This window comes from Mauremys mutica, chromosome 14 (assembly GCF_020497125.1).
Source record: "Mauremys mutica isolate MM-2020 ecotype Southern chromosome 14, ASM2049712v1, whole genome shotgun sequence".
Classification (NCBI taxonomy): Eukaryota; Metazoa; Chordata; order Testudines; family Geoemydidae; genus Mauremys; species Mauremys mutica.
Window position 1 is genome coordinate 36,076,228 of NC_059085.1, and position 18,568 is coordinate 36,094,795.

At 42.7% G+C, this 18,568-nt stretch overlaps 1 protein-coding gene across 1 annotated transcript; it reads right to left on the minus strand.

Moving 5' to 3' along the window:
- Positions 1-3,634: 3,634 nt before the first annotated feature.
- GCSH (glycine cleavage system protein H) lies at positions 3,635-16,624 on the minus strand. The gene is made up of 5 exons (XM_044986985.1): positions 16,415-16,624; positions 10,511-10,590; positions 9,042-9,105; positions 5,729-5,860; positions 3,635-4,298 (listed from the first exon to the last, which is right to left on the minus strand). The coding sequence occupies exons 1-5, from the start codon at positions 16,560-16,562 to the stop codon at positions 4,201-4,203; spliced, it is 522 nt and encodes a 173-aa protein (XP_044842920.1). The 5' UTR covers positions 16,563-16,624; the 3' UTR covers positions 3,635-4,200.
- Positions 16,625-18,568: the final 1,944 nt, after the last annotated feature.

The window sequence follows — 18,568 nt, forward strand, 5'->3', positions numbered from 1 at the left end:
ACAGAGATAAAAATACACAGGGATATAACTATATATTGGAATTATTACATAATGCGGTTAAAAGGGAGTTCACCATGGAGCCTGAATATGTGAGCATGCAAGGAATTGTATTAAAGATAGCCAAACGAGCTTGTTAATTTGTTGTTGTTCCTCTTTGATTTAGATTGGATTGACTGGGCAGCTCGTCAGAAAATCCCAGGACTTTGTGCTTCCTAATGCCTGGAGAACTTTCTTGAGAATGGTAGGGAACGTTCCAGGGAACACTGCTGTACAGAATAGGAGCCTAATCTTGTTTCCATTGATGTAAATGGTAAATTCCTAGATTTCAACAGGAGCAGGATTATATCCTAGATCTAACTGTGTGATTAACAATTTTTTTCTAGTGGTTCCATAATACTGGGAGTGAAAATGACTTTTTTTTAGTAGGACACTCCCTGATTTGGTGAAGAGTTGAATAAATATATATATAAAAATACTTTTAAGGAATTAGACACTATGAAAAAAAATCAGTTTGTGCTGACAGCTCCAACACCAGTCATCTCTCTCCCTGCCTCCATTTTGGTCAGATCAGTGCTTTATGAAGTCTACTTCACTAAGACAAGTGTACCTAAGTTTCTCAGAAAGCTCGCCTGCAGAAATCTGGCTTATTGGCTAGTGACTATTTCCAGACAAGCCAAGAGAATCAGTCATACCCGTATACATATTTATAGTTATACATATTCCAAGGCACAGCTTTCAACATGACACCTACAGTATTACCATTCTCTAACAGTGTGATGTACTTAGCCAACATGTCTATTCTGTCCAGAAATTTCCTATTACTAAAGCCATTTAGGAATTTTAGCTAGTCTTTCAAAGGAAGTGTTGGATTTTCTAGAGTTATATAATATTAACCTAGACAAGGCAATGGACATTTGTATTGGCAGCAGGATAGTCTGGACAATGTAATGGCTTTCTTCCATCTCTCAATCTTATATAATACTAGATTTTAGTATCCTACTGTATATACACTTTGGCTATAAACTGCTGAATGTAATTTTTTATTGTTTTCTAAATGTGACACCCCTATAACAGAACACTTGATATTCTATTCACAAAACATGGTAGCATGTTTCTTCCCAGTTATGGAAAGCAGATAAGAGAAGGGAAATTTGTATCCCAGAATAGATTCCCTTCTTGTTAGTAAGTCCTGATTAGCCATATATTTCAGAATTACTTTATTCCATCCTTCCTCTCTGCCCTCAATTTTTATGCAAGTTAAAACCTTGCATTAGTACATGGGTTATGACTGTTACGGATTTGGGTTAACAATGAGGTAGGCCCATTGACACCCAGTTGTTATACTTTGTATTTGCATAATTGCTTTTTAATTTTTAAAGCACTCTGACAACATCCATTAACTTATCCTCACAATACCCTTGTGTGTGTAGTTCCATTTTAGAAATGGTGAGACTGAAGCCTAAAGATTAAATGAACTACCCAAGGTCACACAGTCAGCCAAGCAGCGAGGATTTGAATATAGAATGCCTTAGTCCCAGATAGGTGATCAAGCCCCTATATGACATCTCAGTGACTGCAGTTCACGCTGAAAGAAAAGTCAGGGGCCACTAAAAATCCCAGGTAAACAAGGACTGAACTATGAAATAGTAGTTTGCCAGCTAGAACCTCTTTCAAGAATAGTTACATGACCTCTCTGGTCACTCAGTAACAGACTTAAAGGTGGCAATTTTGCAGCAGAAAAGCTTCAAAAACAGACTCCAATGAGAAACTGCTGAACTTGAATGTAATGGGCTAGTTTTTTCTCTTAATTAGCCTCTTAGAGTTGGTAGGGCAACTCCCACCTTTTCATGTTCTCTGTATGTGTATATATATCTCCTTACTATATGTTCCATTCTATGCAGCCGATGAAGTGGGCTGTAGCCCACGAAAGCTTTTGCTCAAATAAATTTGTTAGTCTCTAAGTTGCCAAAAATACTCCTGTTCTTTTTACATGGAAACAGGACATTATGTAATTTCCATATATTACTGGAAATGACTTATTTCAGAGCAATTGGCTTTAGTAGCATTCTCTCTCACTTACTTGAAAGCTTAAAACAAATAGTTCCTAAAAAGTAGGTCTTAGGCAATCCTAAATTCACATACCTGTTGATAGTATTGTCTATCACAGTGTTACTATTTCAAAGGCATGATTCTTGGACAGAATTTTCTATAAAGTCATTACAGATCTACAAGAAAGACAGCAACAGTCCTTACAAGATGTAGTTTGAGGTATGGAAACATATGGACTATGTGGATTCTTTCTCTGGCTGTAAGAGGGTCCCTGTTCTTGACAAACTTCTTGATTTTATACTAAGATGTGCTGAAGATGATGCAGTCAAGAATCAGGAAGGTTGCTTTTTGGCATCTGCATCACCTAAAAAGGTTTTAAGTACAGAATTTTAGATCCAGCCTCCTAGGACAGCCCTTATAATACAGGGCTAAAAGGTTATGAGAGTCAGATACAAGACAATTGTCTGTCTGAATGAGAGAGACTTCAGTGCCATCCCTGAGGGAGCACTGAAGTATGAACACCAGCAAGAGACTGGTTACATAGTGGAAGGACTTCATTGTAGAACTCCAGGAACAAGAGCAGTAGTACACCCAAGCAAGACCCCTTCATAATAATACACTCAGCATATTCTGACATGGCAAATTAACACTTGTAGATCCCATACTATGTTTCACAGCACTACTTATATTAGGCTTAGGATGCACAACGCCTGTCATTGTCGGCCATCTTGCAGTACTGGCTATAACAAGTGGTACTATTGCAGTTGAATACATTTTAAACAGTTATTAATCTCCTTATGATAGCACTCCCTACCCACTTATCCAAAAGCTTGACATTTCTGTAGTCCCCAAGTGGCTTTTCTTCACTACACAAGAGGATGTCAGACACGATCCTGAACATTCGCATCTGATCAAAGCAACCATTTCCCAATTGGGTCACATTAAAGAATAGGTAGAACCTGCTGTTTCCTAACCATCAGCTGATAGATACTGAACTTTAACATGATTTTTAATAGAAGTAAATAATGCTTTCTGCACAATTAGAGAAAAACAATGAAATCCAAACAGCTCTAGAACTCGTATGAAGAGCGAAGTATACAGGTAATTTCCCTCAATTGAATTGTGCTTGTATCCTTTTCTCACCTCTCAAAAACTTTTCATTCATTCACATCACTTCCATCTATCCCATCCCCCTAATCCTAAATCAGGTTTTTTTTTTGTTTTGTTTTTTAGTACATTGGATTTATCCTTCAGCTGGCCTCTTATTGAAACTTCAGGTCCTCTTAACCCATCAATGAACCCATCATGGTTTTGGCTGAGAAGGGCATGAGATAGTGTTAAAGCATTAGAGAGGGCTGCATTTCTATCACGTATGTGTCAGAATGAGATTAGTCATTCTAGCACGCAAATGCATAGTTAAAATATACAGATCCCGAGCCTTTGAAGGGTTGCATGTATTTTGAGTCCCAAGTTTGTTCAAGTGGTAGGTTAATCTTGCAAGTTCCAAACAGGATACCAAACTTTATAAAAATATGTAAAATGGGTTATGGTACATGGAATACAAAATAACAGCAAACATAAGTGGTAAAGTCAGTTTTTTTTATTTTCTGTTATCTAGTCTGCTGCAAGGCTCTAGACTTATCTGTAGAAAATTTTAACTAATCTAAACTTTTTAAAGATTACATTGCTATGCACACCTGAAACCTGATGCAGCTTTCGTATCACAACAACCTGTTAGCTATGTAAATGTATTTGGACAGCTAACACAGTTACTATGCTGCTGTTAAGACTGTTGCATGTTACAATGCTACACTTTCTGTGTATTTTTAGGAACTAAATTTATTTTACTCTAGATGACATTCCAAACTCTGAAAATTACATAATTAAGTTTAGTAAGCTAAAAAAATCACTAGCAACAGGGAGCAAATGTTAAGCATTTTTTTTCCCTATCTGCAATCTCTGATTGTCACAGGATTGCTCTTTAGTACAACACGATTCAGAGGCAGCATATTTGTCTTGAAACGTTATCAAAAATTACTGGAATATGCAATTTTTTCAAGCTGCCCAATGTCAGACCTCCTGTATACCACTAATCTATGACAAACTACGCTGAAGTAAGTGTTTTGTAGTGGTTTATTTTAGCATTCCAGGTCAGTCCTCAATGGATTTTATAAATTTCTCATACGCGTCCTCACTCATCAGTTCATTAAGTTCTGAAGGGTTATCCACAGTCATCTTGATAAGCCAACCTGTAAATAAGAAATTAATTTTTTTTTTAATTAGACCTATTAAAATAAAGGCATCTAAATCCAAACATTGAGGAAATAATGTTTTAAGTTCATCCCCACGTACCTACAGCTCTTTAAAACTGGAATGGACTCAAGGGCTTGGTCGTCTAGTATACGCAAAACAATTTTCAGATGCTTTTAAAATCTGTTAACCTTAAAGGAGGAAATATAACCACTCTACAAGGAGATTTAAACTCAGCCACAGTATATTTAGCGCTGAAGATTTCAGGAAGTTGTAAGCAACAGGTCAATTTCCTAGTGAAGACAGGACTAAAATGTTTACCAATTTCATACTATAGGGTTTATTGGAATTAGAGGATGCTCAGAGACATGAGACATGTCTACACTACAAACTTAAGTAGACCTACGTTAGGTGGACTTACAACTACTGATGTAATTACTGCGGTTGTTTACGTCCACATTACCCTCCTTCTGTCGCTGGTGTGTGTCCTCACCAGAAGCATTTCTGCCGACTTAAGAGGGGCAGTGTTGGGGGGGCTCAGCTCCGAGCAGAGCTCTCTGCTGGGAGCTCAGGGCTGTCAACTCCCTGCCGGAAGCCAGGCTGCCCCCTGGACTCTCAGCTCAGTGTGGAGCTCTCTGCCAGGAGCCCGGCTGTCCCCCCGGACTCTAACTGGGGACCTCCACCTGCCCTGGGGTGACAGCCTGAGCCAGGTACAGGGTTCACAGTAGGGAGCTTTCCAGCCTTTCTGGTCAATTTCACGACTAGCAGGAAGCTGTGAAATTGACAGGAATGACAGCCAACAACTGATGTAAGTAACGCAGTGTCCAGACACTGCGTCGCCCTAACTACCCGACATAAACCCTGAGGCTTTGGCTACACTTGCACTTCAAAGCGCTGCCGCGGCAGCGCTTTGAAGCGCTAAGTGTAGTCAAAGCGCCAGCGCTGGGAGAGAGCTCTCCCAGCGCTGTCCGTACTCCACCTCCCTGTGGGGAATAACGTACAGCGCTGGGAGCCGCGCTCCCAGCGCTGGGGCTTTGACCACACTGGCGCTTTGCAGCGCCGCAATTTGCAGCGCTGGAGAGGGTGTGTTTTCACACCCTGCTGCAGCACTGCAAATTTGCAAGTGTAGCCAAGGCCTGAGCCTCTCATGGAAGTGGAGTTATGATGTCAGTGTAGTAAGGCACTTACCTCAGTGGGAGCAAGGCAGCAGAGTAGACACTGACATAATTAAGTCTATATAAGCTGCCTTATGTCGACTTAACTCTGTAGTGTAGACTAGGCCAGGTTCCCTCCATGTCACATTTTTAGATTCCAAATAATTAAATTGGAGATATGGACAATAGAAGATCTGCTTGTGATAGAAACACCATCTGGATCTTAATCATAAAAGTGCTGTTTACTCCTTGAAAGTGAAACAATAGCTTCTTACCATCTTCATAACAAGATTTATTGACGAGTCCTGGATTATCTGCAAGGGTGGCGTTAATTTCGGTTACTTCTCCCGTGAGAGGAGAATAGAGTTCACTAGCAGCCTTCACACTTTCCAGAGCACCAAACTCATCTGAAATACAGGATTGTGTTTAAAAAAAATAATAATAATAAAAGGAAAGGAAAGGCATTGATGATTTACTTTTGTAGATAAAGGTTTTAAAGATGACCCAGCCCTGATAAGTCTCTGGAAACTAAACAAGAAAGAAAGGATGAGACTTTCACACAGGCTGAAGATAAGGCCCTGGTTTCATTAAAATGATTACAAGCTTCAAGTTTGAAATTTCTTTTTGAACTATGTACTCTGGCTGAAGGGGCAGTCCAGGGATAACATTACCTGCTATTGCACAAAGGATGGGAATTTGTCACTTAGCTCATCCTGGGGGCTGGTGCCTTACTTACAATTAGACTTGGAAGAATTCAATTTTTATCAATAAATGTCAGTAAACATTGATTTCATTGCACACAAACAAAAAAATATTTTCATCGATAACTAAAATGTACAGACAGACCTTGAGGACTTACTAGAATTCTTATTAGAAGGATATCTACTGGCATTAAATAGCTACCTCTGACCCGCCCCCATAATTTTCTGCAATTCTACAATTAAATTGATAAACATAAAAAAACCTTCAAGCCCAGAATTTTGTGTAATTGTGCAAAACTGAATGATCAAATAAAAAATGTTTAAACATCAGTATTATCTGTCAAATATAAAAAAAAAAATTTGAATTCTGCCAAGCCTATTTACAATGCTTTACAACAAAACTTCTGACCAGTAAAGAGGGGCTAGGCACCAGTAACCACATCCAGCCCTTTGCTGCAGAGTATAAATACAAATTCTGAGTAGCTGCTAACTAGCCGTTACCTCAAGTAATCTGCCTGTGAAATAGTCAAAGCATTAGTCTCATGAACTCTGATTTCCTAACACACTGAGGCCTTATCTACACTACAAAGTTTGGTTGGCAAAAGCTGCCTTTTGCCAACAAAACTTGAGAGATGTACACACTACAAAGCTACTTTTGGCGGCAAAACAAAACCACCTCAATGAGAGGCATAAAGCTTTTTTGCGGAAAAGTTAAAGCGATAAAGCGTCAGTGTAGACACTGCTGTGTGTGTGGTCGACGGAACTGGCTTCTGCCAGTATCCCGCAATGCCTGCCGTGTGACCACTCTGCTCACTGCTTTGATCTCTGATGCCCTGCAGGCATGTGCCCCTCTCTTTTCAAAGCTCTGGATATCTGACAGCTGAGCTTGCTGCTCTGGGAACAGAGAGCAGATCATTAGGGGATTGCTCCTGCTCTGTCCTGCAGTAGGAACACAGGGGCCTGCTGCGGGGAGGGGGACTGCTGTGCTGCTTTGACATTCCTCAGCACAGAGAGCTTACAGAGCTGCTCAGCATTCCACTCCCAGCAGCTGAGAAGGCTGCAGGGAGGGAATCTCAGAACCAAGGCAGGCAGGCTGGCAGAGTGGGCTGCTTGGGGAGAGACTGCTGTGCCGAGCAGAGCCGGGGGCTGACGTGGGGGGGTCCCTCCTCCTCCACCTCAGGATAGGTCGGTCAGCCTGTGGTCTCTCCCTCCCCCCCACACTTCGGTTGAAAAATGGCTGAAAATCTACTAGGATGCCCATAGAACCATGCGATTGAGAAATGTGTATCATGTGACACTACACCTTCCCCATCAGGCATTGCAAACCCTCCCGAAAGTACCCTGCGGCCACTTGCACATTAAATAACTACCACAGTGAACTGCTTTCTGTATCGATGCAAGAGCTGCTAGTGTGGATGCACTCTGCTGACACAAGGAGCATAGCATTGACATGCAACAGCGGTTTTAATTAAAGCGACATAACCTTTGTCGACAAAACTTGGTAGTGTAGACAAGGCCTAAGAGTGCACTTTTTCAGAAACACCATCAGGAGCTAATGTACATGGACTCGGAGAAGAACAAATCCCTTAGTATTCACAATCAAGAAGTGGGTACCAGTGAATTGCTCACCCCCTTTTCCATATTTTTTTATACAGTTATTAAAATGGCAGGTGGCAAAATGTTACTGAAAGCAGCCGTACACTGTAATGAAATGAGAAACAGGCTGGAGGAACATGGAATTGTCAGAACAGCAGGTTGGTATGAGCACAGAATGTAATGGGTCCGGGAGTTTGGAATTAAGATGTGCACAGTGCAGAATCAGCATTCGAGATGGTGGACCAGATAGGAACTAGGAGGAATGAATTTTCTCACTATAAAGTAAAACAAAAATTTTGAGTTTGTTAATTAGAAGCCCAAAAGCAAAGGGCCTTTCTCCAACATTTGACATTCAGGCCCTTCTGTAGATAGTGTGGCTAAAATAGTCCGCTGCAGACATTTTACACTACAAGGATTTCAGAATAGAGGTCCTGCTGCTTTACCTCTTTTGTAATCTTTTTTTTGCAATTTCCTGCGTCTGTAGTCCATGGTGGATTATTTACGTTTCTAGGCAAGAATGATTTTTAGAACATGTACCAGAACACCAGCACTCCCTATGAAAACAAAGGAAAAGCCTCCTCCTGCTTGCTAACACTCACTCTTTTGTAGTGATTTACAAGTTATTACACTCTTTATAATTTAATAATGCATAATTAAATTACTGAGAAGCAGCATGGGCCAAGCATGGAACTGGAATCTGGAAACTATCAAAATCTAATTCCAGCTCTGGTAACTTGCCAGAGGGTCAAGGTTTGTACAAAGCTTCCAATTTGTAAAGCACCACATCAGCTGCTGTGTTGATTAATGCTACAACCAAAAAGTACCTTGCAAAACTGTAACAAATAAGTCACCTAGAAGCACTGGCAGGTTGTCAAATCACAATATGGAAAATTGTACAATTTTAAAAGTTTATTGTAGCAATTCTATTTAAATTTGTATAATTAAAAATTTAAGCAAACATTTAAATTAAACAACTGGTTTTAAGTGTCTTTACAATTTTAAAGGCAGGTTCTCCTATTAAGCAAGATCTGAGAACCCTATTTGCTCTGTTCTAACATTCAGAGTTTAGAAATAAGGCTTTTAGCCCTCTTAAAAATGTGAACAATCCATATTTTATATGCAACCATACAAATGAAATTAAATATGACAGGATCCGAGGGTAACATCAAACAAACAATGTTTAACTATATGAAAAACAAGAATTGAGGAAGTGGCATAATTACGTTAGTTTAGATTAAAACTTAAGAATTGTTATAGCAATAGTTCAACAGCTTAAAATAAAAATACTTACCCTGTTTGTTCAACTTTGTCCCAATTTCTGGAAGACTACAATAAACGATGTCTCCTAATGCTTCCTAAAAACAAACCAAATGCATCAGGAATATACACTAGTAAAAGCTAAATGAGCATGTGGAGGAGGGATTTAAGGTTGTAACTACACAACTGATTAGACTAAAATTATATTCCTCTGCTTAATGTTGGTGCCCACCCCACTCAAAGGCTGCACACTTTTAACAGGAATCATGTTTTTTGATACACAATTTGCAAACTAGTTAGCTTCTCACGCTTTCTAAATTGCAAGATGTGTTCATATATTAGGGTTTTAATAAGCTTACAGCTGTGTTATGAGTCCATGAGAAAGAATTACGTAATCATTCCTCCAGGCACGATGTGACAGAACTCTTGTTGATCTTTTATAGAACCAATATGGGTCCTAACAGCAAAACTCCCAATGATGTCAGGGAACTAAGATTTGACCCCCAAAGCATGAAGGATTTACTGTTTGTGTCATTTGAAAGATCATGCAATACCCGATGCAGACAATTTACTCATTGCCTAGTAGACAGTACTCATCAGTTGTCTGGTTTTGGGCCACTTGAGTGACTGGGATTTATGCCATTGAGTTCAACAGGAGCAGGGTCAAGCCCTTTAAGACCCCACACAAACCTAGGGATCTTTATCTCTACCCCACACAAACTTAGGGATCTTTTATGATAATAGATGTTATTTACACATTCAGAAAGCTGAAATTACAGAAAGGCTATTTATCCTAAAGAACATGAATCCCACTACACTCAAAGCTTCTGACATTGTCCCATATATTATACATCAATGACTCACATTTGGTTGTTACCAGGTTTAGGCATGTTTCTTTGGATTTTTTGTTTTTAATGCACATCTTTAACTAGCATCCTATTAACCAGTCATAACAGGGGCTAAAGCTAGAAAAATACCCCAACCAAGGATCTGAAAGCTAATAGTCCAATATCTTTGGTAAGCATCACAGATGAGGATGCTAATGAGTATCTCACACATTACAGACTCTCTGCACCAAATCCTATTCCTGTTCACAACTCCACTTAAATCAAAAGGGTAAAACTAAGAGCAAAATTTGGCCTAAACATGTACAATGCAATAATTTCCTCATGCTGTCTAATGTTCCTATAAGAAAGTAAAAAACAAGATTAAAACAGTAAGAGTAATACGTCTGATTTGTTATTGTTCTGATTTAACAACTAAAATGCTCATCAAGTCTAAGTCAATCCAATGGAGAACTAACATGATCAAAAAATTATCCACAAATGCTGAAGCGGTATAATGTATTTTAAGAAATAGTTTGAGATCTAAGCCCATAATATGCTTCAAGTGTACACTATATGCAATAAAAATAATAAAAGGACAGGGTAACAATCCAAAGTTCAAAGACAAGAGCAGGAATGTACAAGTAAATATTGAAGGACAAAAAAAAAAAATCAATACCTGTGCAAAATTGCTGATTCCTACAGTCCCAATACCATTTTCAACTGATATCCACTCATGCTTGTCTGTGAATTTGCGGGCTAAAATGAAACAGATTTGATATCTCAGAAAATATTGACATTTTACTTTTATAAATACTCTAATATACTGGCAGTTCTAAACACTGTTTTCTCTTGAGTTTGGCTTTGAACATTATTGTTCAGCTATGGTAAGAATGCATGTTTGGGACACTTTTAGTAAGTGCTGCTATTATGCTTCATATTAACACAGACCACATGTGAAGTGTTGAAATGTGCATCAGATTTGCATCATTTTGCTTTAGATGACAAAATATATAACTAGCAAGTGTGAATTGCAGAAGCATTTAGATCCATTACAAAAAAAGACAGCCTGATTTACATCTTTAGTGACACAGTAGGGGCCTGATCACAGATGGCAAAATCTGGCCCTGGACAATCTAAATATGCCATAGGAAATGATATTTAAAGCTACCAGCTCAAAGTATGGAGCATGAAGCACCACCAGATGGGATTTAGTTGGAAAAAAGACTGTACTATTAATTAAAATAACAGTTTAAGAATTTTATTCATTGTTATGTGTGTCCAACACAACTTTACAAGGTTTCTCCCTCAAATTCAGAATTGTTTAATTACGCCAATTCTCCATGTTATTCCCACTAAAGCCAGCCCTAATGACATTTCTGTAACACTGCAACTTTAACAGTGCCTCATGCAATGCACTATATTTGAACTTTCTTAGATAACATGGAGATGTCATACTATCCCTTTGCAGAAAAAATATTTCAGCTTGCAGAAACTCAACCATAATGGTTTTTAAGTACATTTATTTTTCACTTATTCATTATTGCAACAATTCACACTTTGTTTTAAAAAAATGGAAATAAGATCACTGAATCCCCCAAACTGTCCATATTTTACTGAATTCATTTCATTCTGCAAATCCAGATAAGAGGCATGATTCTGCACCCTATGCTCATTACAGTTAATCAGACTACTCATGCAAGTAAGGATTACCCCACAGGAATATGGGGATCAGCTTCTGGGACATTTATATAATTGTTGTGCAATTACTGCAGGGTCACCAGAGAACTGTCCTATATAATTGTCTATTAAGAAAAGACCCAGTTAAAGTTTGATCACTTCACAGCAATTCTCACTCATACTTCTGTATGTATTCTACAAATACTACTCTGATTCTCTCCTGAGTGCGCCTCTTTCCATGCCGATGTTCCAGATGCCCTACCTCTTCATACTTAATTCTCCCTCTTGGAATCCCATTTGAAAACCTCTCTTCTCCATGACCTTTAATCCCCAACCTCTTCTTAACAGCTCCCCATCCTATTCCTTAAACTTCCAGTCTGCTACTTTTCCCCTCTACTCATCCATTTCCCCTCCCGCCCCCCCCATCTGCCACATTTGGGAATGAGGGGAATGTACAGCAGCAGTGGGGGAATTTTGTACTTTTTCTTCACCCTGATTCACTACATGTGTCCAATCTGACAACTGGAAAAGACTATTTATGAAACCAAACTTTCTGTATGACCTGTGCCATAGCAATTCAGTCTGGCCAGGCAATTCATGTTCCTATCTGGCTTTCCTTTTTGACTCCAAGATCCTCCCTGTATTTTTGGCTTCTCCTGTAGGATGAAATTTCAGCCACTGGTCCCCTACAGAATCCCCACTATACTACCTCAAAGTTTCCCCTACCTTGTAATCCCCTGCCTGAAGAAACTCAGCAGTTTTTGTTATCAACCTGCTGGGCTCCTGGACTGCAGCTCAACTATATTGCTGTAAACCCCTAAGTATAAAGTTGCAATTCCAGGACCCATGAAGACAAATGATCAAAGCAGATCTCAAGCCCTAGCTGAACACAAACGTTATGTATTTCACATACACGAGTCAGCCACTAACTCATCATGAAGACACGCAAGCATATATAAAATTTGATTATAAAGCAAAATTTAAAAAAACTTGTGTTTTGAACTGTTGGAACAGTCTGTAAATTTCTCTTTATAGCACATCAAAAAGAAAAGCAAAAAACTCTTGTAATCCACTATGGCAACAAACATTCTAAATTCATATAAACAGTAGAGAGATTTAATAAATAACCTTGCTTGGAATGGTCTCAAAAACATTTAAACGTTGAACACAACAAAAACCTGAGATTAACTAAGCGATCTGCTTTACTACAGTTCATTATTACTACTGAAAACTCTAGGCACGTCTACATGGGGACTCAGGAAAATGACACTGAATTAGCTGAAGGCGTGAATTTAAAGTTCGTTAAACCCAGGTGGATGAGCTCATTGGGAAGTAACGAGGCCTTTGTTCTGTTCAGCTTAATTCACTTCCAAAGTGAATTTGCTTTGGCTTTAACCGATTCATTTTAAATTTATATCTTCAGTTAATTCAGCTTAACTTTCCTAAGCATCCCTGTGTAGACATGCCCTAAAAGTGAGAAAAACCTGAGCCAACCATCACAAACAGGCAATGGCATATAGATACTCATTTTTTTTCTGTAAAGAAGTGTGTGGTTTAATTATTACATACAGGATATATCTACAGAAGAAATGCCCCATATATTAGAAAGATTGACATGATGAGAGATGATTCAAGAATCACTCTTGTAATTAAGCAAGGAGTGACTAATGAGAAAGCCATTTTTTCCCCACTATTTACATGGAACAAGGAGGCACAAGGGAATACCTCAGGCCCTTAACCCAGCTAGCTATTAACTGCCAGGAAATTCAGTACCTGGAGGTCATTGCTATTATAAACCTGTCATCACATCCCTTCCCACCTCCTCCTTTTTCTGCATCTCTTTTGTCTAGGACATTATGTATTGACTTCTGATTTCTTTTTTTGGTACTGGTCTTCTCTTAAGAGTTAATAAATGGATCAGTAATGGAAGCTCAAGACTTCAAAACACTTTCACAGTTGCGCAGCAGTATAACATCTTTGCAAGTACCCTTAAACTAGAAGCCTGCTTCTGATTAAGAACTTCATGGGTAATACACTATTTGCCAGAAATCCTTTTTAGCATGGTAAACCAAGTCAAAAGGAGAAACATATCCCATTGTTTTGTCTTCCAGGACAAAGTACCTGTCCTACATTAGGCAGAAGTGGAGTAAGTGACACTGCTGCAAGCCCAGTTTTGCACCAGTGCAGCACATCTGGTGTTCATATCAGCGGGCAGCATAGCTACATCAGTATAGTTACACCGGTCCAAGTTCCCTAAAGTAGAGAGGGTTCAGGGTCCTGATCCTGCCTGCAGGAGGTCCACCGAAGCCACGGGACCAGTAGACCCTCTGCAGGCACGCCTGCAGGAGGCAGCCTGCCTGCCGCCCTCGCAGCGCCGGCAGAGTGTCCCCCGCAGCTTGCCGCCCCGAGCGCGCGTTTGGCGTGCTGGGGCCTGGAGCCACCCCTGAGTAAAAGCATCTAAGGCCTCAAGCACACTAAGATCAGCAAGAAGCACCACATGGTCACTTGGGTAGCAGTGCTAACAAGTGGTCGGATTATGCCATAGTGATGAAAATGGCTGCACTATGAGTACGTCTAGACTACCCGCTGTATTGGCGGGTAGCGATCGATTTCTTGGGGATCGATATATCGCATCTCATCTAGACGCAATATATTATAAGAACATAAGAAAGGCCGTACCGGGTCAGACCAAAGGTCCATCTAGCCCAGTATCTGTCTACCGACAGTGGCCAATGCCAGGTGCCCCTGAGGGAGTGAACCTAACAGGCAATGATCAAGTGATCTCTCTCCTGCCATCCATCTCCATCCTCTGACGAACAGAGGCTAGGGACACCATTTTTACCCATCCTGGCTAATAGCCATTTATGAACTTAGCCACCATGAATTTATCCAGTCCCCTTTTAAACATTGTTATAGTCCTAGCCTTCACAATCTCCTCAGGTAAGGAGTTTCACAAGTTGACTGTGCGCTGCGTGAAGAAGAACTTCCTTTTATTTGTTTTAAACCTGCTGCCTATTAATTTCATTTGGTGACCCCTAGTTCTTGTATTATGGGAATAAGTAAATAACTTTTCCTTATCCACTTTCTCAACATCACTCATGATTTTGTATACCTCTATCATGTCCCCCCTTAGTCTTCTCTTTTCCAAACTGAAGAGTCCTAGCCTCTTTAATCTTTCCTCATATGGGACCCTCTCTAAACCCCTAATCATTTTAGTTGCTCTTTTCTGAACCTTTTCTAGTGCTAGAATATCTTTTTTGAGGTGAGGAGACCACATCTGTACACAGTATTCGAGATGTGGGCGTACCATGGATTTATATAAGGGCAATAATATATTCTCAGTCTTATTCTCTATCCCCTTTTTAATGATTCCTAACATCCTGTTTGCTTTTTTGACCGCCTCTGCACAGTGCGTGGACATCTTCAGAGAACTATCCACGATAACTCCAAGATCTTTTTCCTGACTCGCTGTAGCTAAATTAGCCCCCCATCATGTTGTATGTATAGTTGGGGTTATTTTTTCCAATGTGCATTACTTTACATTTATCCACATTAAATTTCATTTTCCATTTTGTTGCCCAATCACTTAGTTTTGTGAGATCTTTTTGAAGTTCTTCACAATCTGCTTTGGTCTTAACTATCTTGAGTAGTTTAGTATCATCTGCAAACTTTGCCACCTCACTGTTTACCCCTTTCTCCAGATCATTTATGAATAAATTGAACAGGATTGGTCCGAGGACTGACCCTTGGGGAACACCACTAGTTACCCCTCTCCATTCTGAGAATTTACCATTAATTCCTACCCTTTGTTCCCTGTCCTTTAACCGGTTCTCAATCCATGAAAGGACCTTTCCTTTTATCCCATGACAGCTTATTGATCCCCGAACGCGCTCCCGTCGACTCCGGAACTCCACCAGCACCAACGGCAGTAGTGGAGTCGACAGGGGAAGCCGCGGCCGTCAATCCTGTGCCGTGAGGACGAGAGGTAAATCGATCTAAGATACTTCGACTTCAGCTACGCTATTCACGTAGCTGAAGTTGCGTATCTTAGATCGATACCCCTCCAGTGTAGACCAGCCTTAAGTCTACGTAGTGCTTGTACCCCACTGCAGCATTACCTATTGATTAAAATCAGGTAAGACCTTTACTATTGCAGAGAAAGCATCTGTGACCAAAATAATGGCTCACTGTCCATTTTGCAAAACGTGTTGTGTTGTTTTTAAACCAGGCTATATACAGTGGAACATGATTTATTAACTTGACTCCACCCCATTATTTGTGTCACTAAAAGTTACGTCTTTAAAAATGCGTGATTTTAAGGCATAAATCCCCTTTTCTGCAGATTAAGGGATCAGGCAGATTTCTAGCGTTCAGAGAGTAGGAGTCAGGCGTTCTGGATTAGGCTCCCCGCTTTGCCATTTAGAACAGGACCCTTCCCCTTTCCTCTCACCCGGGGGTTTCAAATGGGGGTCCGCAGACTATGCCTGAGATTTCCAAAGGGGTCCGCACCTCCCTCTGAAAACTTTCCGGGGTTCACCCAGGAGAAAAGGCTGGAAACCACTGCGGTAAGCCTCGCTCTCCCGAGATGTTAAACGCCACTGTCGGACACAGCTCGTCGCCAACAAAGTAACGGGTGCGTGCACCACACTCCACGCAGCAGTAGCAGCTCCCACTCCTGCGTGCTCCAACGCCAGCCCTAAAGCTCGCATGCACCAGCCCCTCCCTGCACTCGGAGCCCCCCCGCGCCTGCCCCAACACCCCCGGCCCCCGAGCACGGGCCACACACGCACCGGGCCGCCCCCCCGGGAAGCCCTCGTGCACTGGGGCCCCTCCTCCCGCCATGTGGGCCCGGCCGCAGCTCGCCCTCGCGGCTCCATCCCCGGCTGCCCGTGGCCGGACTCACCCGCGCACAGCAGCGCGCCGGTGCCCAGGCTCCGGGCCGAGGCTGCTTGCGGCCGGCCCGTCCGGGGCGAGATGAGGGGGCCGCAGCGGCCGGGGCAGCGCGGAGCCAGGCTGGCCCCGAGCCTCCGCAGCGCTCGCAACGCCGCCATAGCCGCCCCGAGCCGCGGCGCGCACCGGCCCCGCAGAGTCCCGAGACGCGCTGAGCCTGACCCCGCGGGCGGAGCCGAGGGCGGGACTAACCGACGCGATCCGCCCTCCGCCCTGGGGGTACGTGTGGGAGGGCGGGGCGAGGGCATGGGGGGAGGGGCAGAACTGGGGAGGGGGTGTGAGAGGGGGCGGGGGGCTGTGATAGGAGAGCGGTGTGGGTGGGGGGGCTGTGGGAGGAGGACAGAACTGGGGAGGGGGTGTGAGGGGGGGCTGTGATGGGAGAGCGGTGTGGGTGGGGGGGCTGTGGGAGGAGGACAGAACTGGGGAGGGGGTGTGAGGGGGGGCTGTGATGGGAGAGCGGTGTGGGCGTGGGGGGGCTGTGGGAGGAGGACAGAACTGGGGAGGGGGTGTGAGGGGGGGGCTGTGATGGGAGAGCGGTGGGGGGGGCTGTGGGAGGAGGACAGAACTGGGGAGGGGGTGTGAGGGGGGGCTGTGGGAGGAGCACAGAACTGGGGAGGGGGTGTGAGGGGGCTCTGAGAGAGGGGGTGGGGGCTGTGATGGGAGAGTGGTGTGGGCTGTGGGAGGAGGACAGAACTAGGGAGTGGGTGTGGGGGGAGCTGTGATGGGAGAGCGGTGTGGGCGTGGGGAGGCTGTGGGAGGAGGACAGAACTGGGGAGTGGATGTGAGGGGGCTCTGAGAGGGGGGTGGGGGCTGTGATGGGAGAGCGGTGTGGGGGGGCTGCAGGAGGAGGACAGAACTGAGGAGTGGGTGTGAGGGGGCTCTGAGGGGGGAAGCTGTGATGGGAGAGCGGTGTGGGCGTGGGGGGGCTGTGGGAGGAGGACAGAACTGGGGAGTGGCCAGGTGTGAGGAGGCTCTGAGAGAGGGAAGGGGGCTGTGATGGGAGAAGGAGGATGTGGGGAGAGGATAGAACTGGAGAGTGAGTGTGGGACTGGGAGGAAGGGGAAGGTATGTAGGCAGGAGAGAGCCATAAAACCTCACCCAATAATTTCTGCATCAAGCCTGTAACTTCTGTTTGAGCTAGGGTGACCAGATGAGATGAAGAAAATATCGGGACACATGGGAGGGGGTCTGCCGCAGAGCCAAAAAAACCCCAAAACACCAGTGCTGCTGGCGGAGCAAAATATCCAGACACATTGCGTCGTGACCAAAGATCGGGACGCGGGACAACCACCCAAATATCGGGACGGTCCCAATTTTATCAGGATGTCTGGTCACCCTAGTTTGAGCTACAGCATATCTTTTAGAAAGATCTCCAGTGTTGATTTAAATGATGGAGAATCTATCATATCCGTAGAAAAATTGTTCCAATAGTTAATTACCCTCATTTATTTGTGCCTTATTTCTAGTCTGAATTTGTCTATCTTCACCTTCCCTCCATTGGATCTTATGTTATTTTCTGCTATCTGCTATCATAAATCTCTTCCCATATTTGTAGCCATGATCCAGTATGTGAAAAGACATGACTGAAGGCAGCTGAGATCCTCAGTAGAGTCCACCAGATAACATACTATCAGAGGAGATGTGCTCAGGCAGAAATTGTGCTCCATGTAGGTTCAGGGAACCATCTGCGTGGTTCTCATTGTGGAATCAGGGACTTAGAGAGCAAAATAATATCAACAAAAATTATGGGCATCACCAGTACAGTAAAGATGTGATATCCAGAGGGGCTAATCCCCTGCAGAACCTATTGGTCTCTAGTGGGCTTTTTTCTCTGTTCTAGTGATATAATATTCCATTTTCTTCACTGTTTGAAGAAAGTGCTTGGCTAGAATCCCCCTCAGTAGTGCGGAAGGACCGGATGACTGGTGTTTCCTTCCATGCACCTTCCAAATCTGTCCCTCAGCAACTTGCACCAGTGGAGGCACTTGTCATAACTGTCTTTTCTCTTGTTGTCTCCCCTCCCCCCCCCCTCTTTTATTCATCTGTAATCTCTTGTTTTATACTTAGATTGCAAGCTCTCGGGGGCTACTACTCTTACTTATATTTG

Bases quoted from the DNA above. Each gene is read 5' to 3' on its own strand.
- GCSH (XM_044986985.1), bottom strand. From the start codon at position 16,562: ATGGCGGCGTTGCGAGCGCTGCGGAGGCTCGGGGCCAGCCTGGCTCCG. The intron at 9,106-10,510 runs GTATTGATTTTT...GTTTGTTTTTAG, and splicing joins GAATCAGCAATTTTGCACAG to GAAGCATTAGGAGACATCGT. The intron at 5,861-9,041 runs GTAAGTATTTTT...CCTGTATTTCAG, and splicing joins GACAAAGTTGAACAAACAGG to ATGAGTTTGGTGCTCTGGAA.